This window comes from Canis lupus, chromosome 16 (assembly GCF_048164855.1).
Source record: "Canis lupus baileyi chromosome 16, mCanLup2.hap1, whole genome shotgun sequence".
Lineage (NCBI taxonomy): Eukaryota > Metazoa > Chordata > Mammalia > Carnivora > Canidae > Canis > Canis lupus.
In genome coordinates, this window is record NC_132853.1 from 5584362 (window position 1) to 5606663 (window position 22302).

General features: G+C 54.6%; 2 protein-coding genes across 11 annotated transcripts in view; both read right to left on the reverse strand.

Moving 5' to 3' along the window:
- Positions 1-1421: 1421 nt before the first annotated feature.
- DPM2 (dolichyl-phosphate mannosyltransferase subunit 2, regulatory) lies at positions 1422-5911 on the reverse strand. Of its 9 annotated transcripts, XM_072778075.1 has the most exons (6): positions 4173-5911; positions 3813-3902; positions 3158-3275; positions 2934-3036; positions 2437-2515; positions 1422-2104 (listed from the first exon to the last, which is right to left on the reverse strand). In XM_072778075.1, the coding sequence occupies exons 1-5, from the start codon at positions 4464-4466 to the stop codon at positions 2449-2451; spliced, it is 672 nt and encodes a 223-aa protein (XP_072634176.1). In that variant the 5' UTR covers positions 4467-5911; the 3' UTR covers positions 1422-2104; positions 2437-2448. The 9 variants fall into 9 exon arrangements, with proteins under 9 accessions (XP_072634176.1, XP_072634177.1, XP_072634174.1 ...); XM_072778076.1 differs by lacking the exon at positions 3158-3275 and having other exon boundaries at positions 4173-4346; XM_072778073.1 differs by lacking the exon at positions 3158-3275 and having other exon boundaries at positions 2437-2578; positions 4173-4346.
- A 382-nt stretch (positions 5912-6293) lies between these two features.
- The window catches only part of EEIG1 (estrogen-induced osteoclastogenesis regulator 1), a 34396-nt gene continuing 18387 nt past the window's right edge, over positions 6294-22302 (reverse strand). For both annotated transcript variants that reach the window (XM_072778071.1, XM_072778072.1), the window contains 10 exons: positions 18508-18628; positions 18210-18239; positions 16123-16239; positions 14123-14169; positions 13853-13998; positions 11751-11855; positions 11474-11666; positions 10903-11024; positions 10727-10796; positions 6294-9160 (listed from right to left, as the gene is read on the reverse strand). In XM_072778071.1, coding sequence (XP_072634172.1) covers positions 9115-9160; positions 10727-10796; positions 10903-11024; positions 11474-11666; positions 11751-11855; positions 13853-13998; positions 14123-14169; positions 16123-16239; positions 18210-18239; positions 18508-18628 — 997 coding nt within the window. In that variant the 3' untranslated portion in view covers positions 6294-9114. The remainder of the gene's footprint in view (positions 9161-10726; positions 10797-10902; positions 11025-11473; positions 11667-11750; positions 11856-13852; positions 13999-14122; positions 14170-16122; positions 16240-18209; positions 18240-18507; positions 18629-22302) is intronic.

Consider the following 22302-nt stretch of genomic DNA (forward strand, 5'->3'; position numbering starts at 1 on the left):
CAGATGTTCTTAAAAAGGTCATGGTTGTTATGTATAGTCACATTGGAGGGGCCAGAGTAGGAGGGGGTGAGGAATCTTTTGATGACTTAGGGCAGAGAAGAGTGGATTTGCATTGGGAAGGTGACTGGTGGGGGAGGGGAGGAAGGAGGGAGAACAGACAGGATTTGGGGTTGTGTGGATGTGCGCTAGGAGGAGGAAGCCAAGGTCAATAATATTGGCCAGGCTTCTGGCTGGGTTTGGGGCCATAGGATGATGCCAGTCATGGGAGGGGGCAAGGCATGAGGGGAGGAGGAGTCTGGGAATTCAGATCATGACAGGATGAATTGGAGATGCCACTATGACATCCAACGGCAGATAACTGGTGCATGAGCAATATGTTGGGGCTCAGGAGGTGAGCCTGGCTAAGGACAAGTGTGGGGTGGGAAGGCTTGTGACCAAGTCCCAAGGAGCCCACCATCTCATGGCAGAAGTGGAGCAGGGAGACATGAAGTATGAGAATGAGCCTCATAGACACTGAGAGCATCTGAAAGTACATCTGGGGGGATGTCACAGGCCAGCATGGGGTCACCAGTGGTCTGAGTGGGTGCAGCCCTCCCAAGTGACACTGAGGGCCATGAAGGTGAGGAACAGCAGGCAGCAGGTGTGGACACCCTTTTGGGAATTTGGCTATTTGGGGTAGGTGGGGGGAGACCTGGAGGGAATTACTGGGCTGATGGACAGTCCTTTACGTGGGGCCTCTAGCACACTCTTGAAACACAAGAAGGATCCTGGTGAGAGGCAGAGGCTGTCCCCAAGCGAGGGGGACCATCAGACAGGATACCACCGCTACAGCATGGGGGAGAGGGTGGGACAGGTGAGGGCAAGGCAGGTGTGCCTGTGGTTGGCCTCTGCTAACTGAAGTGAATATCATCCCAGGTATGACAGAAGCTTGAACTAGGCACTGAGAACGGGAGACCCAGCTGCATGGGATGAGGGGTGTGGTGGGATTGCTGGGGAGACAGGGTTGGGCCTGTCAGTCAGCCTGACCAGAGTCAGCCCGACCAGAGCCAGCCCTGTTCTGGTTCCCCGAGCTCTCACTGCTCAGAGCCAATGCTAGGTTGGGTTGCTGGGTACAAGAGAAGGACGATGGACTTGGGCTTTTAGGGGACTGGCTTGTGGGTCCCTAAAATACTAATGCACACTAGCTGGGCTGGCACAGGGGAGGCATGGTAGAGACTGTGGTGTGTGGCACATGGCCAGGTCTCCGCCAACTCCCCACCTGTCAGCTACACCAGACTGGAGCCACACCTGTTTCAGTCCCCACTTTATGCCGTGTCCAGCGCGGGGACAATCGGGGAGGTTCCCTCATTGCACGGATCAGAGTCTCCTGACCTGAGACCAGCCCCTCTCCAGCTTCCCAGGTCAGTGATGGCACAGAGACAAACACATCATCAACGTTTATTGTTCAGTTATCCCCCAACTGGCCAGTGCTGGGCCCAAGGGGCTGGGCCTCTATGAGAAGCAGTTGGTCTGGGGGCCTACTATGGCCCCCCTAATGTGCCCTGAGGCCTGGTGATAACCCTTGGCCTGTCAGTCCTCCTCCCCTTAGGCTTTCCAGGTCCTGAAGTCCTGGTGGGGCCTGGGGCTATGTCAGACCCAGGAAAGCTGCCTCAGAGGAGGAGCAGAACACGTGGGGGAAGGTTGCATGGTGCCTCAGAACCTACCAAGTCCAACATCAGCAGGTGACAGGAGGGAAACTGAAACAAGATAGAACTCAGAGGAAAAGGTGACAGGGAGTCTGAAGGTGAGAGGGAGACAACCAGCATCTTTCAGGCCCTGAACCAGAAAGGGGTAGGAGGGAGGCTTCCCAGTAATCCTCCTTCCTGGCTTCTGGAAAGTTGAGCAGGAAGGAGCAGGCCTATGTGGTAGGTCCTCAACAGCTCCATCCCCGGGATGTCCAAAGGGAGCCCTGGCTTGAGGGAGCCGAGGTGCCTGGATGGGTCCTGTGCACCCCCACCCTTGGAGGGGTGGCAGAGGGGTGCCACAGCCTCAGCCCCACTGGGCCTTCACTGAGCTTTTTTGGTCCCCTTCTGGTTCTTCAGCATCACGTAGGTGATGAACACTCCTGGAATAGACCAGAAAGGCCATGTAAGATCTGGGCTTGGGGCTGTGGGGAGGCCAAAGTGGGCACTGCATGGTGGAGTGACCCATACACAGGGCCAAGCACCTGCGCAACCACCCTCCAGGCCAGGATCACCTCCCTGGTCATTCAGCAAGCCACACATCCACCCACACATACTCAACAAACATCAATGGAGTGCCCAGCACGGGCAGTTGGCTATGCATAGTGTTTTAGCTTCTACAGGGCATAAGACCCACTTGATTATCCATCTACCCAGCCCATCCACCACCACCCACCCCCACCCCCTACCTGCCTTCTCCACATCCACCACCCACCCCACCACCCGGTCATCCGAATGACTCATCCAAACCACTTTCTTCGGCACCAACTCGGTGCCACAGCCTGTGCCAGGAGCTGAGGACATAATAAAGATGATGAAGATACCATCCTGCCCCACAGAAGCGCATACACTAAAGGCTGAGAGACAGAGAGGTACAGGAATCATGAGCCAGTGGGTGACAAAGGGGTGAAAGGTGACTGAGGTGGCCACAGAGTGAAGATGGTGGTAGTGGAGGGAGCAGGAAAAAGGGAGACACGGCATGACTGCCATCCCGTTTGAGACCAATGAGCCAGAAGGCATGGAGAAAACCCAAAGGGCTACTGACTGGCAGCCCGGAAGGAGGAACAGGAAAACCCCAGGGTGTCGGTCGGGGGCCAGGGGCATCAAGCAGGTGTGCGGCCGGTGCTGAAGTATGGAAACACGTTCAGAGGTGGGAGAGGGTGGTGTGAACTCCCAGACACACTGTTCAGGGTTGAGGGAGCAATGACTTACCCACAAACAGGAGCAGCAGGAGGCCGGCAGCCAGTGGGATGGCGACAGCATAGGCTCTGGGCAGGAAGTACTTGTGGATGACATGCTGACTGTCGATGAAGGGCTGGTATCGAGGACAGAGCTCTGGTGAGTGTTCCTTGCCTTGCCCAACCTCTCAAGGCCAAACACCCCCCTTCCTCCATCTCAGGGGCTAACCCCTGTCCAAGCACTGGGACAGCACCTACTTTGCTTTAACACGGTGGTATCTGGGGTGCTCTGGTCTGTTTCCTTTACTTGATTATTGAAGTTGTTCACTGCACACTGGCCTGGTGCCTGCCCTATGGTGGTGCTAGGGGCCCGGCACTGCACAGAAGATGAGGGGCTTGCCCTGAGGCACTCACCGCCCAACAGGGGCAAAGGTACAGGAGAAATCCTCAAGTGGGCTCCACGGTCTTCTTTACTAACATTTTCCTCCAAAGTTCTGTAAGGTTTTGCCTTCCAAACACACTGCACTTCTTAAGCAATAACCAACAAGTTTTCCCACAAGGAAAAAAAAAAAAAAGTCCTAAAGGCCCTCAGAAAATCCACTGGCACTCATGCCGGAGAGCCAGCAGGATAACCAGAAGGACTACAACTCCAACCAAAGGCAAAAGCGAATCAGTAATAAGGCTTTACAGAGCAGCAGTAAGGGATCAGTCCTCTCCCTGCGCCTTACTTCGTCATCTACACACCGGACACCCGCAGCCTCGTCCTCATAGTGCTGTGCTGGAGACTAAAGGAAATGAGGCAGGGAAAGCACCTAGCACCGTGCCCGGCCCATAGCAGCTGCTTAAGCGATGCCAGGGGTCCGCGTCAGGGCCCAGGGGTGGAAGGTGCGGCGGGGGCGGGGCAAGCACATACCAAGAGAATCACCCAGGCGGTGTAGTAGAGGAAGATGATTAGGCTAACGGCGACGAGGCCGAGTCCCACCACCTGGTCTGTCCCCGTGGCCTGGAGAAAAGGAGGGCCCAACTGACGAAGTAACTCCCCATCTGGGAGCACCACTGGCCGGGTGGCGTCGCAGCCCGACCGCGCTCTCAGCTTCCCATTCACTCAACAGACGCAGCCCCGATCAGTATCGCTTTCTAGGCTCGGAGAGCGCCGGGCCACGGCGTTTTCATTCGTACAGGGAGCCGGCGGGACCGCAATCGCGGCTCCGAGCGCCCAAGGCCCCGCTCCCGGGCGGAGCCCACCCGCGCACGCCCCCCGCCCAGCGCTCACCATGTCCCCCGCGATCTCACACCCCAGCCGGAAGCCGCCGCCCGGATCCGGATCCGGGGCTTTCCGGCCCTGAGCCGCGGGGCACGCCGGGAGTCGTAGTCTGTAGGCGGGCCCGCGACTACGTGTCCCAAGACAGGAGGGTGCCGCCCCCCCTTGCATGCCGGGAAATGTAGTTTCCAAAGGCATTGCGGGTCCCGCCGTTCTCCGACTTTCCCTAGGGAATAGAGTCGAGGGGGGCGGGGGAGGGGGGGAGGCCCAGACTGGCTGGCACTCGCCCCAGAAGCAAAAGCTCATCTCTAAATATCCCAGGATCCCGAAGCCAGAGCGGGAGGGCGTGCGAGGTCAGAGGTCCCAGTTTTCAGGTGGGAAAACTGAGGATCAGAGAGGCGTGAAGACTTGCAGATCACAACCCAGGTCAGTGCTGAAGCCGAGACCGGAACCCAGGGGCCCTATTTCTTAGTACGGAGCCTCCAACTTGTTGGTCGAGAGGCGTGCAAAGAGTGATTGTTGCCCCACCTGGAGTGGTTGGAAGAGGGGGTGCCCCACGTCCCCAGGGATGGGAGGATTCCCACTGGCTGTTGGGGGAGCGCCTGGTTACCATTGCCTCGCTTCCCAGGCGGCCGTTCCTGTGTCCTGTCTTCACTGCAGGGATGAGTTCAGGGGGACCCTCCCTTTCCTCACCATCCGCCTTTTGGGCCTGGGTGTGCAGCCCAGGCAGCCACACGGACGCCCCGCATACAGGTCCCTCCCCAGTCTGGAACACGGTCTTCTCACAGCTTGCCTTCTGCTCCTCCCCCATCAGGTCTCACCGAGATGCCACACCCCTTAGGGAAGCCCCTCACAGCTGGGCAGGGCTCCCCTCCTCTGTGCTCCACAGCCCCCAGTGTCCCTCCCCCTGATAATGCTTGTCATCATCAGGTTTTGGTTAGCTCATTTACTTGTTGATCTGCCGGACCATGAGCTCTGTGGGGAGGTCTGCAGTCACTGCTGTAGCCCTAGTGCCCAGAATTGGGGGTACAGGGGTGGAGGGGAGGAGGGGCGGATTGGCACACTTGGGAGATGCCTCAGAACCTAGCATGGTTTGCTCCTGCCAGCAGCATGTCTCCTTGGGTCACCTGAGCCCGTCTTTATGGGGACTGCACTCTTCAAAGCTGACAGGAACAACTCTTCTTGGCCTGCAGCCTAGAGCCTTCCCTTTTCATCTCAGGACTGACTTTGGGCTCAGCCAGGAGCCAACTTTCCCCTCCCCAGGTGTGCACTGTAGAACAGAACAAGAGACTCGGGCAGCCCCGGTGGCGCAGCGGTTTAGCGCCGCCTTCAGCCCAGGGCATGATCCTGGAGACCCTGGATCGAGTCCCACGTTGGGCTCCCTGCATGGAGCCTGCTTCTCTGCCTGCGTCTCTGCCTCTCTCTCTGTCTCTATGAATAAATAGTCTTAAAAAAAACAAAAAAACAAAAAAAAAAACAAGAGGCTCAAAGGGTTTAAAGGGGCCATGAATGGGTGTCAGCTCCGAGAAGAGGTGTGGACAGTGAGGAGCTGCAGCAGGAAGGAGGCCTGGTGGTTTGGTCCCTTCTGGCCTGTCCACAGCCACTGAGGCTTCCTGCCACTTCTGAGCTAATTAAAGGCCAGGGTGACTTGCCTTTCTCAGAACTTGGCTAAGTTGCTGGCTCCCCATAACTTGAGAGTGTCAGGGGCAGAACGTGAGGGGCTTAGTTAGGCATGGAGACACTTGCAGCCTGGGGCTTGAGAGAAGTTGGGAACAAAGTCAGCACCCCTGGGTCAGGCCGTTACCCACTTTCTTCTTTCAACCACAGGCCCATTTATAGCCGAGGAATGGAGGTGCAGACAGTTATTTGTCTCAGGCTGGCTGCTAGGAAGGTCCAGCAGTTGGAACTTGTGCACTGAGACGGCTTAGTAGGTGTGAGACTGGCAAGAAATCTCCCTTCTGGGCCTGTTTCCTCCTCCAGGAACCTGGAACAATGAAGGTGGTAATGACTGTGATGGCAGCCAGGACAGGGAGGACCCTGGCCACTTACATCTTCCCCCATTCCCGGATATCAACCCACACATGTGGCTTTCTTCTAATGCTGACAGAAAGATAAAACAAACAAAACCCAATGTGCCGTAACAACCAAAAACTGCAACATTTAATTTTTCCCCCCAAACCAAGACACTGACACTAGGCTGATTTCCCCTTACAATGTGAATTTCTACAACGGAAGCCAGGACAGAGATACAAACACAGCCCTCTAAATAAGAGTGGTGGTGGTGGCAACATTCTATTAGAAATGAGGGGATTTTTTTTAAAGGCCAAAAAAAAAAAAAAAAAAAAAAACCAACCCAAAGGTACCCTCACCCCCACCCATTTCCTAGTTCATCTCCCTAAGAGAGAGGAGAACATGGCAGATCTCCATCCCGATAGATCACACCATATAGTCAGTTTGGAGTGACCAGGAAAAAAAAAAGTAACCTAAAAATATTGTAGACTTTTATTTTCTTTAAATCTCCTAGTAAAAACGTTAAACTGTCTTTCAAGAAGATTCCAAACTGGCATTGCATAGACTGATTCCTTTCCAAAAATATCTCTAATATAGTCTATCTTTCTCTATATATAGAATTTTAAGTCCAGGAGCTGTGGGTGCCTGGAGGGAATTCACTGAGCTTGAGGGGACCCAGATGTCGAAGAAGGGGATCCCACATGGGGATGAGGCTGTGAAGCTCCAGGCCTCTGGCTCCAGCTAGTGTTCATTTGGATGTGGCCAAATTCTCAGTCCAATTACCCTGGTCTGGGGCCTGGCAGGGGAGGATGCAGCAGGCTCTGTCTTCTGGGGTGATGGTCGAGCCCAGACCTCGCTTAGGATGGGGCTGGGGCTCCTGATTTGGGGGACTACCCAACAGCACCAGAGCTAGCTGTTTTAAGCCTGAAGCCCAGAACTCTGAGCCAGATCCCAAATATACCCTGAATGTGCTTCCCCCCTGTGCTGAAGTCATGCAGGAAGGAGAGTGCTCTCCCATCTTCTGGGGGTCACTTCATCTGGAGACAGCACAGTCAGTTCCCCTTTTAAAGTGCCAGGTGTCTGCAGGGCAGGAAGGGACGGGCAGGGCTAACCAGAGCCTTCTCCAACCAGAGCAAATGCTCCATCCTGTCTCAGCAGGCAGCTCCTCACATTCATTTTCTGAGAGTTAGGGGATTAAAAACAACAAAGAATTCTAGAAATGCTCTGCTCCCAAGGCCACGAGGTTCCAAGACAAAGGAACCCCCAGGACAAAGCGGGTCCCCCAGGACATAGGGAAGGGACAGCTGAAGCACTAAATGCTCCAACTCTTGCCAGCTGGAGCATAAGGGCAAGGAGCCCTCCCAGCCTGGGGAGGACACCCCACTGGCGCCCACACCCCTACCAGGGAGAGAACCGGTATCCTGGTCCCTCAATCCAGATCCTCAGCCCTGCTGGGACCCAGCCAGCAGGTAGGGCAGAGAACAGAACCACCTCCCCTCACCTGGGGGGAGGAGAAGATACCAAACTGAATTTTTTTTTAAAAAGGGGGGGGGGGGGAGAAAAAAGAAAAAAAAGGAGAAATGTTTTTTAAAAAGAAAAAAGTTACAGGATTAAGTAAACACCAGCCTGCTGGGTTCACACAAAATGAGTGAAATTTCAGAGTGGCAGGGAAGTCTGTCCAGGGACCGGCTGGCAGCCAGAACCCACCTTCAAGCAAGTAAGGAAGACAGGGCAGGGGGCGGTATATAGACAGCAGAGGCCTTACTTAGTGAGAGGTGGGGGCAGGGCCAGACTGCTCCCCGCCTCTCCCTCGCCCAGAGAGAGGGATGCTTCCAGAGGAGGGCTGAGGCTTTTCTGGCCAGGAAGCCAGCTCCAGGCTGGTCCAGTCACAGTCCACCTGCCTTTCCAGCATCAGCCCCAGCCTGGGCTAGCAGACCCTGCAGGGACAGAGAAGGGGCTTTTGCTTGCCAAGTCCAGCCCACCAGCCTGACTGCTGACCTCTGAGGGTTTGGGAGGCACCTTTCCTGGCTTCCTACAGAAAACCAGCTGCTCAGGATCCAGCCCTGAGCAGAGGAGAGCCACCATCAATGCTCAGACCATTCTCAGCAGGGGGGTCAGGCCTGAGCTGGAGCAAAATTGGGGGGAGAGGCAGTGCCACGTTCCAGCCGGGCTGCCAGGGGCAGGCACTGACCGCACAGCAAGCAGTGCCCAAAAACCCTTGTGAAGGGCTCAAGGGAAAGGCAGACAAGGGCCAGTGGGGCTGTGCTGTAGGCAAGCGTGTGCAAAGTGCAGGCTGCCAGGGCAGCAGGAGAACATTCGTTGGGGTGGGGGTCTCAGTCTGGAGTGTGGATGGGTCTGAGGTCTTGGTTCCCAGGAGAAGGCCGCCAGCGGGTCCCCCAGGACACAGGGAAGGGACAGCTGAAGCACTAAAGCAGTCAGAGGGCCATGGTGGCAGGATTCAGGGGTGGACTGGCCCTCCCAAGGGCAAGGGGGCAGTAGAGCAAGGCCCGGCCAGGGCATGGCTAAGCTGATGCTCCCAGAATGAGCAGGGACACAGGGCTAGGGGCCCCTCAGCCACAGGCATCCCTGCAGGTGGGTGCCGCTGCATGTCCTCGCGGAGGGGCCAAAACTGGTCTCCAGCGGGGCAGTCCTGGCCATCTTTGTCTTGTCCACCTGCTTCATGGACCTGCACATCCTGCCCCCTAGTGGTTCAAAGGAGAATATTCACAGTGGTGCCGGGGGCCTGGTGGGCCAGGAGGGTCCCGGTTTGGATGGGAGGACAATGGAATGATGCTTTGGGGCAGGAGTGGGGCTGGAGTGCATGGAGGAGGCACAGATGAGATGTGGTGCGGATGGCGATCCGAAGGGGAAGGTCCCTCGTGGAATGATGCGGGCCTGGATGCCCGCAAAGGCAGGGCCCTTCTCCAGCCTGGACACCCGCTCCTCAATGGCTTTCAATCACAACAGGCTCATAGACCCCAGAGGAGACCCTGCAGGGTAGGGGAGAAGAGAAACAGGTCAGCCTGTCCTCCTAGATGCCCTTCTGGGGCAGGCCCTCAGAACTACTGCACAAGTTGGCACTCTGAACTAACCCGCCCTGTTTCACAGAGAGGTAAATTGAGGCTCAGAGAAGTTGAGTTACTCACCCAACACAACAGAGACATTACCTATGGAAGTCTGTGGGATTTCAGAGCTGCTATGAGCTGTGCCTCACCCATCCTCATGGCAACCCTGGCAGGCAAAGACTGCCCGCTGCCCCATTTGACAGATGAAGAAACTGAAGGAGAGGGATTATGAAGTTTGCCAAGAGGACAGAAGGCCGGGGAGCCTTACTGGCTCTTCTCTCTCCTGAAGCCAGGCCCACCCACAGGGTCATGGACACTCAGGGCTGGTGGGCAGCTCTGCTAAGACCTTGCTCCTGATTAAACTGGTTTCTTCCATCCTCTGAAATTGTTTCCTCACTGCCAGAGGGGGCTAGGGAGGGGTTTGTAAACCTCCAAGGAGGTGCCTTTTGTTTTACCATTGCCCACCTCACTGGAACAGCCCAGGAAGCCACCTGGGGACGGCAGCTGCAATTCTGAGCCTCGGCCAGCAGGTGTCAGCATAGCAGCACCAGAGGGAAGGTCGGGGACCCTGCGCAGCCCCGCCAGGTCTCCATCTTCCCCACCCCAACCTTGATGTTAATTAAATGAGCACCTTCCTGGCCAGCCCCCGGAAACAGGGGATAAGGCTTCAGTCAGCATAGCCCTGCACATGGGGAGCTCCTCTACTCATTCACTCATTCCTTCAGTGAACCAGTAAACATGGTACAAATGAATGATCCCAAGAAGACACTACAAACTGTAGTTGAAGCACCACGTTGGGCCTGCCACTCCCTCATATGTAAACATCATGCAGGCACAGATCTGCGGTGCCCACTGCTGTATTCCCAGCACCTAGCTCAGTGCTTTGCTTGGTGTGTGGCTCATGCTCAATATTAACTTGATAAATGGGTCATCATCATCATTTTTAAGGGTGCCCAGATCCAGAAGGAAGGGAAAAGCAGGATCCAAAATAAAGACAGCTACAGCCTCTGCTGTGTGCCAAGCCCTGCACTAGGCACTGCCCAAGGCTACCCTTGGAACCCTCAGAACCAACCCCAGGGTGCTGTCCCAGGTTTCTAGGTGAGATGTGATGGTCCAGGCCATTTGACAAATAGGAAAAATGAGGTTCAGAGAGAAGTGAGCGGTCCACGGTAACACTGTGGTGGTAAGAATTGCTATACAAAACCAGGTGATGGAGGACACCTGGGTGGCTCAGCGGTTTAGTGCCTGCCTTCAGCCCAGGGTGTGATCCTGGAGTCCTAGGATCGAGTCTCACATTGGGCTCCCTGCATGGAGCCTACTTCTCCCTCTGCCTGTCTCTTGCCTCTCTCTCTAATAAATAAATAAAATCTTTAAAAACAAAAAGAACAAAGCCAGGTGAGTGTCTATAGAGACCGTGCTCTCACCATTGTGCCCTCAGTAGCCACCCTAGTGACCCATCCCTGAGCTGTGACTCCTAGCTGTGACTCCTACCTGTTGGCCAGCTGGATGCCACTCAGCGTGGTGGATCCATCACGGCTCACGAACAGCCGGAGATTGCTGTCTGTGGGGACACAGGGAAGGATGGAGGCTGAGTGAAGCAGGAGCAGCTGGGGAAGCCCTGAAGCAAGTGGCATAGTCTCCCAGTCCTCCCCACGTGGGCAGCTCACCCTCAGTGTTGCTGCCGTCCGTAAAGTCCTGGCTTTGCATGATCTTCTCCACAATGTCATCTGCGTCGATCCGAGTGTCATCCACCCAGGTCGGGTGGCTCTCCACAGAGTCCTTCTTCCGCCTGGGGTAGGGCAGGGCAGAGTCACAGCAGTCCAGCCAGTGATAGGCATGAGGATGACAGTGGTGGGCACCTACAGGACTCAGGCTGCTCTGAGGGCACCCAAGAACTCATTCCCAGGTGTGCTCATCTAACCCTCCCCTCAGTACCCAGGGTAGGGGCCATGACCTGTTTTATGGATGAGGATCTAGAGACCCTGAGAAGTTACCTAACCTTTGCCTCTGAGAGGCCACATGGTGTAAACAGGGGCCCTAGGTCACTAAGCCATGTACAACAGCATTTGCCTGCCAGGCCCAGGCTGTGCCCTGTATGTGCATCCACCAGCTGAATTGTCACCAGCCAACCCTCTGAAGTGGGACCCTGCTGTTTCCATGCTATAGGTAAAGAAGCAGAAGTTCGAGGTGCCCCCAGGAAGGATCTATTCTCCAGGACCATTGGGGAGTGGTACTTACCGAAATGAACGGTCAGACAGATGGGGCCGTGGCGGCCGTGGTGGCTTCTCAGGGGGCCGGTGCTCACGCTCACTGCCCTCAGGGGCCTCCACAGTCACGCTGAGGCCACCAGAGGCACTGCTGCTGGTGGACGTATTGCGGCGGTGCGTCAAGTCTGAGAGGCTGGAGGAGCGCGAGTGTTCCGTGCTGTAGCCTGATGAGCATTTGGGGAGGCTTGTTACGGGGGTATCGGCCAGAAATGTGAAAGACCTGGGCATGGGGCCAGGCAGGCACTCACCAGAGATCTTGGACTGCTGGCTGGCATAGCTGGAGTTGCGGGAGTGGCCAGAATGGAACACCTCCTCGGGGCTGGACAGGTTCTGTTCAGGCTCCTCTGGCACCCCTGAAAAGCGGGGAGAGGGTAGGCTTACTGGCAGTGTCAGCCCTTGCCATCTGCATGTGTCCTTTCTGGGAGCTGGTGGGAGCGAGGGGTAGGGGAGGTGCACTGCGTGTTTCCCATTTAACAGACAAAAACAGAGGTCCTGCTCCCACCACAGTCACCCCGGGGGCCCAGGCTGGTTCACTCCACAAATATCTGTGAGGACCTTCTCTGCACACGGCACCCCACTGATGCTGTAAATAGAAGATGAAGTGCCACAGGCCAGTGGGAAGGGAGAATGTTGGGGGAAAAAAAAAAGATCCACCATTAACCACAACTGAGGTGAGTGGTACAGAGCAGGGAGCAGTGTGTATGGGGGTTTGACCTGGTCTGGGATCAGGGAAAACTTCTCTGAAGGTGGCCTTAATGGGAGGCCTTCAGGAGGCATGGGAGGGAACAAGCCACAGAAGCCTTCAGAAAAACAGCCTTCCAGACAGAGGAACAGTGAAGCAAAGGCCCTGAGGCTTGGATGAGCTTAGGTCAGTGTGGCTGGAGTGAGACAGTAAGGGGAATGAGGAGTGGCCAACAGTCTGGTCCCAAGTCACCCATAAGCCCAACTTCGAAACAAACTTTCTGGCACTCACCAGCAGGAGGCGCAAGAGACCCAGGTGGGATCCACTCTGGGCTCCTTGAGTGCCTGCCCACCAAGTTCTGCTCATAGGAAGGAAGAACCCATCTCATCCATGCCCCTCCTTGGAGAAGAGCCCACCAGGCCTTAGGCTGGACCCCAGGCCTGCCTGGGTCCCCACCCAAAGCCACAGGGTTTCTCAAGACAGGTGCTCTGCAGATGGGTGGTTGCAGGAGGGGAAGGGTAGAAAATCAGCTACAGAAGCATATAGGCGGCTCAAGCCCTACCCTGCCTGGGAGACCCCCCCTCCCCCTGAAGCTAAAGAGAGCAGTGGTGTTGGCATTGGGAAGTCCTTGTTTTAGCGAGCAGTCACCAGGCTGAGGCAGGCCTGAACCCCAGCTTTCAGCTGTGGGCCTTCCCTGGCCGAGTCTACAGGAAGAATGGGAGTGGAAGGAAAGCTAGCCCTTGAGGTCAGGCAGGCCCTCACTGCTCCCAGCAGTCCTGGGGGCAGAATCACTCCACAAACATCCGCTGAGCCACCCAAGGCCCTGCGCCCTCTCTAATTGCTCTTGTGGTGCAAATTAGGGTGGCAGGTGCTGCCCTGCTCCCTAATCAGCTTGGGGGCAGTCTGCCTCCCAGAGGCGAGCTCACCCCCAGGGGCAGAGTACCAGGGGGCCCCTACTTTGCCACGTACAGCACCAGACATGAGGTGGCAGGGGAGGCTGGAACCTTCTCACGTAGCACCTCCTCATCCTAATCACCATGCTGTCTCCTCTGGATATTCAGACGTTTGCATTTTTTATAGCATTAGTAATCATGACAATTTAGTAGAAACCCAGCACTGGGAAATGCACAGAGTACATACTATGTGCCAGGCATCAGCTCATTTCCAAAGCAACCCAGGTTGTAGTTACTAATGCTGACACAATTAGCCAGGGGAGGGTGCTGAGATTGGACTGGCAAAATGGCCAGGCCTGGTGACACAAGTGGGAGAGCAAGAGCTCATGGCACATCCCTCTGCCAGGAACACTGCCCCCCACACCTCAGATTCAGCGCAAATGTCACCTTTTCAGAGTGGCTTCCTTGGTTGTTTTCAGGCAGATGCTTTCCGTGCCTGTCACAGCTCTTGTCACTCTAAGTCCTTGTCACTCTTTAGGTGACATTGACTTATTTCTTGTCTGATTGACTCCTGTCTCTCCTGCAAGACGGGGCCTCCCTGCTGTGATCCCAGGGCCCAGCACTGGGAAGGGCTCAGTCATGAGCCTGATGGAAGGGCATAAACACCCTCCCACCACCTCTGTCTTCTCAGCAAGTGTCCCTCTTGGGACCTGGAGATACAGAGATGAGCCCTAGGCCACAGGGAAGGACAGGGAAGGCAGGTGGGGAACGGTACCTGAGCCAAGGATGGTTGGCCTCGCCTTGGGGGGCCGGGACCCTGTGAGGGAGTTGGTGCCATTGTTGGTCCCACCACCCTTGCGCGTCAGCTGCAGGGAGGAGTCCTGGCCTGGGATGGAGATGGACTTGGCAGTGGATGGTGGCCTGGGGAGAACAGATGGCTGTGACTGGGGTGCCCCACATTCGGGGTCAAAGACAGGGGAGCCCAAGAGCCCAGAGGAGGGAAGAGTCCCTGTGCAACACTCCCTCAGCCTGCACCCACACTCACGTCTTGAAGCAGGGGTCTCCGGATAGCAGGAGCATTCCGATGGTGACCTGCACAGAGGGAGAAATCAGCCATACCACTCTCCCTGTGACCAGGTGTTCCCCTGTGGCCTCTCTGCTGTGGCTCCAGACGGGCTGGGGCTGGACTCTGAGCCCATCTCTGCCCCTTGCTGGACCTGGTGAAGCCACCGAAATGCATTGAGCCCATTTCCTTGGGTGGAGGATAGAATTAATCCTGACACCTCCTCCTGGGATAGGTAGAGAGGACTAGGGGAGATGAGGCTTTGCTCAGTTCAGCACCTGGCACAGAGCACAAGCAGAAAAAGCTAGCAACTCTTATTCCAGAACTGCAATTAGGAGAGGGGCCACAGTTCCTTCTCCAGCCTCTGGACCTACTCATATCATCGCAGGCAGGCGGGAGGCTCCCGGAGCCCACCTGGTGGGGAGGGGGTACACAGAGTCCAACATGTAGGGCAGAGGCTTGGTAACAGTTTGTTGATTGAAACAGGAAGTCGTCAGAAATTCAATGTCCACCTGGGCAGAGATTTGGGCAATGGCCCAAACAAGGCAAGGTTGGGACCCCAAGTCTGGGCTGAGATAGAGCAACAGGAAAAGGGTGATGGGATAGGAAATGGATACTCCTATCACTGACAAAAATGGAGATTACTGGGCTGAGATTTTATTTTATTTTTTTTACGTAAGAGAGATCGAGAAAGAATGTGCACGAGCAGGGGAGGGTAGAGGGACAGGGAGAGAGAATCTCAAGCAGACTGCACACCCAAGGTGGAGCCTGGCATGGGATTCAATTCCACAACCCTGAGATCATGACTTGAGCCAAAACCAAGAGTCTAACACTTTACTGAGCCACCCAGGTGCCCTCACTCTTTTTTGCTAAATAAATTCTACGCCCCTGTGGAGCCTGGTGCTCCCTGAGGCTTTTTTTTTTTTTTTTAATAAACTATTTCATTTGACTGTGATAGCTTATAAGTAGATGATGGTCCCAGGGTGTACACAAGGGAAGCAGCGCTCAGATACAGACTCAAGGGGAGTGAGGGCCCACAGACCCACAGACAGGACGTGGGGAAGCTGTCCTTGAAACTGAGGCCACCTGCGCCCCCCTCACACCTCCTGATTTGCCTAAGGGTGCATAGGGCCACTGGGGTGAGAATAAAAGGCCCTAGCCCCCACCAAAACTAGCCTAGACCTTTCTGGGTGCCTCTGGTTCCCTCTGAAAAGGGTTCAGGAAGTTGCAGAGCCCCTGTCCACCACCTGCAGCCTGGCTCTACTTCAGACACAACACGTTCCCATTGGGTCAACTATTCATAGAGGTGTGGTTAGGACGAGACTGTTTTCTCAGCCAAGTGGAAGGCTGGGGGAAGAGGAAGAGAGGTGTGCTGGCAGCGGCAGATGCCCAGATAGCTCTGTCCTGAGAGGCCAGAGAGTCAGCTGCCTGGAGGGAGGGAGCTGCCCCAGCCACTGGAAACCTGCATGTAGCTGGGCTCTAGAAGCCGCCACCCTCGGTTTGCCCAGGTCAAGGGATGGCAGGTTCTCCCACTCACAGATCAGGCAGCCTCATGTCACACAGGGCAATGGTTGGGAGCTGGACTGTGGAGTCAAATAGCTGGTGGTCAGCTCTGCCTGTGACCCCAGGCAAATGATCTATCTAACCTTTGTGCCTCAACCCCCTCCCATGCAAAACCGGGCCCCAAACCAGGCACCACACCCCATAGGGCTGTTGTCAGGCATCATGAGCAGAGAGGTGGCAAGCGCTCAGGGATGTTCATCTCACCAAACCCTTACAGAGACTGCTGGGATCCACTGCTGATCCCTGATTAAAGATGGAGAAACTGAGGCCAGTGGCAGAGCCAGAGTTCTGAGGGTAGCTTCCTGACCCCGGGACCACACCTTCCCAATGTCTGGGACGGGGACCTGTATTTTTAGCCACCCTCCAGGGGACTCTGCTGAGGAGGTCTGCCCCAGCCCTTGGTGGCAGGGCCCTGGTACCTTGAGGATGGAATTGTCCTGACGAGTGTTTTTCGTGTCGTATCCCTCCAGCAGGCAGCAGCGCACCGTGGAGCCCGAGCCTGCGAATTCGGCCAGGTTCAAGTCGGCAAAGCCCAGCTGAGAAGGACAGAGGAGAGTGTGGGAGGGCTGCAGGGGGTGTGGGTGTGCAGCGCGGCTGTGCAAGGGTTAACTTGGGGGAGTGGGCAGGCAGATCCCTGGACTGCCCCACAGCCCAGGCTGAGTGTTGCATAATGGCACCCAAGGACAGAGGCTGGTCCGGAGCTCATATCCCTGAACTGCACAAAGCGCCCTTTGTGCCACATCCCGGCGTGCACTGGGGCAGCGCCTGAGATGAAAGGACATTGTTGCCTGTCACACTGAGGCATTGTTCCCTGGGAAACAAGGCTGTGCTGTGGGAGCCGCCAGGCCAGCGGGCAGGGGGGCGGGAAGCCCCGTGGGAACTTGGTATGGGGGAGGGGGCAGGCAGGAGTCCCTCCCAGAGGATGGAATGAGGGGCTGGGGGAAACACCTGGCTGCTCCTGGGACACAGGGTGAGGCGCCAGGGGCATGGAGGGAAGAGGGAGAACATTCAAGAACAAGGTGTAGGAGCAGGGAAGGTCTTCTGTGGAAGTCATGTCTCCAGACCTGGGTAGGGGGGCAAACTGGGTTAAGGTGGGGGCATGCTGGGATTAGGGACTTGGGGGACAACCAAACCAACAGGTGGCATTTATTGAGCACCTATTGCATGCAAGTCTCTACTGTAGAGTTTAGAGATGTATAAGCCAGAATCAGAGACTTGGGAGGTTCACATCCCAGCCCTGTCATCAAGTCAGAGAGACCCCCATTTGGCAGGGAAGGGAACTAAGGTTCTGCGGGATAAGTGATGTGCCCAGGGTCCCACCCAGCCCAGCTAGCAAAGCCAGGCCTGAGACCAGGACCAACCAGCTCCAGTCCAGTCCCTCTGGGCCCCAGCTTCCTTCCTTGGAGAATGCGAGCAGGGCCTGTCAAGGGCGTTTGACTACAGGACAGAAGGGAAGGGCCTGCAGGTCTGACACGTGCTGGGTGCCTGGTGAGTGTCCGCTGCATGAAAGTGGAAGGTTGCAGCTGTCGGTGCCCACATGACTTAACGGGAGGAGAAATTTCCACTGTGGTGGCACCTTCCACAGTCCAGTTCTAGCCACCCTGCCCTCTGTTTCTGCAAAAGGCCACCAGTGCCCCGGCCGGGGCAGAGTGCATGGTCCAAAACACGGAGCTTCCTGAGCTCCGGTCAGTGGGAAGGGACACGCCTTTCATGCAGGGCGAGGTGAGGTAAAGGCATTTCCCCTCTGGACGGACTGAGCCCACCGTCTGCCACCAGGCCACCTCCCAAGAGCCACAGACAGTGGGCTGTGAGTCCCCACTAAGAAAGAGGTCCAGGCCAGAACAGGCTAAAGCCAGAGGCAACCCTGGCAGAGCCACTTTCTCCTGCTGGTCACAGTAGGTGCCATGCAGATGGCAACAACACAGATGTGCCACAGCGGGGACTGGTTGGGTACCCACCACCCAGCCGTATAGGGGGCCACTGCCAGTAAGAGAGTAATCCATGAAAATATGCCCACAGCATACTGGCAAATGAAAACCACGCTGCAGAATTTGTTTAGAACAAGTCCCTTTTGTGTCTTTAAAAATCCTACCGTCTGCATGCACATGAGTACACACCCGGGGTGCTCATTTTGCATTCCTCTAAACTGCATGCACATGTGTTTTACTCGCTGCTTTGTGTGTACATTTCATAATTTTTCTTTTTCTTAAAAGATCTGGGAAGACCTTAACAAATCCAAGAATGGGGTCTGGGGAGAAAGAGTGCAGAGGAAGGGGATGGAAAAAGCCCTCTTCACTCTGGACTTTTGTACCATTTCTGCTATAACAAAGCATGTGGCAGCTTTGTATTGAGTGCAAAGACTATATTGATAGTAAATTTCAATAAAGATATTTCCAAAAAATAATATATCTCATGCAGTGCTGAGTGTCTCCTGCTTGGTGCAGAGAGGGTCTGGAAATTCTCTCATGCCTGTTCCATCCCACTGTCCCTTCACAGCCCCACTCACCTTAGAATAAGCCTTCCCGCCTTTCAGCTCCTGCAGAGAGACACACAGAAGCAGCAGTGTGACTAGGGAATCCAAGGGACCTCCTGCATTGCCCCAGCCTCCCCACTCCACTGCAACCAATCTGACCACTGCGGGGGGGTGGGGGGGAGTCAAGCAAAGTAGCAAAGGGACCCACTCCTTGCTCTCTGGAAGGGACAAGTCAGGGGATGGGTCTAAAGCCACTGGTTTAGTGGTCTCACACCCCCGCGTTGGCCATGGACTCCCAGCCCCCAGCCCCAGCCCCGAGGCCCAGCCTCACCTTGCGCACCGACACACGGAAGATGCAAGGGTCCAGCAGGCCAGTGGCTGGGTTGGCACTCATCTTACACACAAAGGTGAACCTCTTCCGCCACCGCACGCAGTTCTCCTGTACTTCCTCCCTGCAGGGCAGACAGACAGGTGAGCACAAGCACGCAGGTCGAAGCAGGTATCAGGGACAGGGCTGGCCTTTAGGGAGGGGACAGAAGGAGGAGAGGAGCTCTCACTTTTTACTTTGTATCACAAAGTGACTGTATTTTCATAACAGAAACAAGCTTGTGTTAAGTGTTATAAAAACAAAAAAATTAAGTAATACAAAATGGAAAAACAACAAGGTAGGGGTGAGGTCAAGCAGGGGCAGCTACTACTTCCCCCTACTTTCAGTGCTGCTCCCACCCCTTGTTCTGTGGTTTTGGGGGGCTCCTTCCTCTGCCATTATCTCCCACCAGCCCCTGGCCATTCAATGGACCCTCATCACAGTCCTTCCAAACTGGCCCAAGAGCCCATTTTACAGGTGAAAAGTGAGGTAAATCGCCAGTGTCACCCAGTCAGGAAACAGCTGGCATCCGCTCAGTGCTGCCTGGCTTCAGAGACCCCTTCTTCACCACTAACAATAACAACAACAGTAGTAGTAACAATAACAGCATTTCAGGCTGGTATCATGCTTCCCCTGTGCCAGACAGCACTCACAGCACTTTAGTGGAGCTGCTCCAAGGGCCAGAGACCCATGATCCTGCCAACCCTTCTGGCAACTGCCTGGGACAGCTACTACCATTAAGCCAATCCCTCATTCACAGAAACCGGGAGTTGGGGGGCCAAGACCCTGGCCTGAGGCTCACCACGTGCACAGAACAGGGACTTGGACCTGAGCAGTAGACTCCCGGTAGCACATCCTTCACTTACACCATATCAGCCTGTGACACCAACCTGGAGTCCTTGGCTTCCCTGACGTTAACTGGGGAGCTGGTCTTCAGCCCAAATCCTTCTGTACCTGGGGGTATTACCACACTGAAAAATCCAGCACCCCCTTAATAAGGAAATGCTTTGTGTCCTGGGAGTGAGTGGAGCCTCGGGGAGCACTCATCCTGTCTCTCCCAGCTGCTCAGCAGGCTCTGGGATGGCAGGGGCAAACTCCATGGCCCAGCACAGCTCCCTGTCTTCCCCACAGTCCGCCTGGCAGAGTCTGTGTTCAGGAAGGGGTGGCCACGGAAGGGAAGGGAAGGGAAGGGAAGGGAAGGGAAGGGAAGGGAAGGGAAGGGAAGGGAGGGAGTGAGAGACATTATCTCTGCCCCATCATCCCATCTAACAGGAATGGCCATGTTGGACAACTGAGGAAGTGACTGCTCCACACCCCGGGAACCCCAGGATCACAGGTTAACTGCCAGACTAGGCCTCAGGGTAGAGGGTCAGCACAAGTGGAGTATTATCTGAACATGGGTGTGTTCGCTTCTCACATGAACTCCAACAGTAGGCTCTATACCACCCTCTTTGACAGCTGAGGGTACTGAGGTGCCAAGAGACTGCCCCAGATCACATCCCCAGTGACTGGCAATCCCAGATTTGAACCCAGGACCGTCTGACTAGTCAATGTGTTCAGCTATCACCTTGGTTCACAGGTCAGAGCCTGGAAAAGCCCGGCAGGCAGAATTCACCGGGGTTTCCCGGCCAGCAGCCCTGCTCTGTACTCAAGAAACATACCCATGTCTCCAAGTGCCAAGTACCCATCAGGCCCTAAGCTCTGCAGGGGACCGTATTCACAGATCAACACTGACAGTTACCCAGCGATGACTCAGTGTCACCAGGAGAGGGTGGAGGGAAGGGTGAGTCAGAGTAGGTGACTGGCCGCAGGGAGGTGACATTCAAGCTCAAACGGGAATGAAGAGAGGGGTGTAGCCAGTAGGGGAGACAAGTTCCAGGCAGAGGAAACAGCCTGAGTGAGGAACAAATATTCTTTTGGTTTCCTTGGCCTCGCCTCCCCTGCACTGAGCGTCTTCAAGGAGCCCCCTCGTGGCTCCACAAGGCTTCTCCCACATTCTGCCAGGGCTGGGACAAGGGGCAACAGGACTCAGGTCAGGCAGACCTGGACTCCAAGCCCTCAAATCGCTGAATGACTCAGCCAGGGCTTGACCTCTCTACCCTCATGGGTAGAACAGGAACACCACCCACTCATTTATGGGCACCCAGGAGCATCAGCAAGACCCTCAAGGGGAAGGTCCGTGAGACGTGTCTTGACTGATGAAGACATTGGGGACTCCAGCAACTCCCTGCAGCCCCAAGACTGGGGACAAGCGGAAATGTGAGGACCAGAGGTGAGGGGGAAGAAGAAGAGTGCCCGACCTCTGGCAGACATGGACGGGGACCCTGTCTGAAGCAGGTGTCCCAGGAGAAGCAGCAGCCTGGGCTGGGGAGCATCACCTGACTGAACCGTGCTGGTTCCACCTGTTCATTCAAACATGTGCCAGTCCCTATTCTATGCACTGGGACCAGAGCAGTAACCAACTTCCATTGTGGTGGGAGGAGAAGAATGAGGTCAAGCAAACAAGAAAAAGTAATGGAAGGAAGAACCAGAATTCTCTCTACTGGCAGAGACTCTGATCTCGTATGTAGAAAATCACAAAGAATCCACTAAAAACTATCAGAATACACGAATTTGGCAAGGCTTCAGGATACAAGATCAATATACAAAAATCAGTTATTTCTATGTCCCGGTGAACATCCACAATGAAATGAAGGAAATAAGTCAATTCACAATAGCATCAGAAAGAATAAAATAGGGATCCCTGGGTGGCGCAGCGGTTTGGCGCCTGCCTTTGGCCCAGGGTGCGATCCTGGAGACCTAGGATTGAATCCCACATCAGGCTCCCGGTGCATGGAGCCTGCTTCTCCCTCTGCCTGTGTCTCTGCCTCTCTCTCTCTCTCTCTGTGACTATCATAAATAAATAAAAATTAAAAAAAAAAAAAAAAAAAGAAAGAATAAAATAAATAGGATTACATTTTAAAAAAGAACTACAAAATATATATTCTGGAAAACTACAAAACATTACTGAAAGAAATTCAAGAAGATCTAAGTAGATGGAAAGACATTCCATTAGATCTTCAGGTTTCCAAAGATCTAATGCTGGTATGACAATAATCCCAAATTGAATCTAAAAACTCCATATAATCTCAGCTGGCTTCTTTGCAGAAATTTGACCAATTGATCCTCAACCTTGGAAATAAGAGAGACCAGGATAGTCAAAGCATCTAGAAAAGTAGAATAGAACATAATTAAAGATTCACATGTCTTTGACTACAAAACTTCTACAAAGCTTAATCAAGCTTATAATCAAGAAAGTATGGTTCTGGCATAAGGACAGACACATAGATCATTGGAATGGGATTATGAGTTCAGAAAAAAATCGACTGAATAGAGTCGACTGATTTTCAAAAGGGTGCCTGCCAATGGGGGAAAAGAATGGTCTTTTTAGCAGAAGTTGCTGGGACAATAAGATATTCACATGCAAAATACTGAAGTAGGACCCATTTCTTACACCATACACAGTAACTAACCCAACATGGATCAAAAACCTAAGTGTAAGAGATTAAACTACAAAATTCTTAGAAAAAAACATAGGAAAACTCTTTGTGATCTGGGATTAGGCAAGTTTCTCAGATATGATGCCAAAAGAAGAGGTGACAAAAGAAAAAAATAGAAATACTGAACTTTATCAAAATTAACCTTTTTTTGTGACTCCCAGAACACCACCAAGAAAGGGAGAAGATAGCCCACAGAATGAAGGAAAATATTTTCAGACCA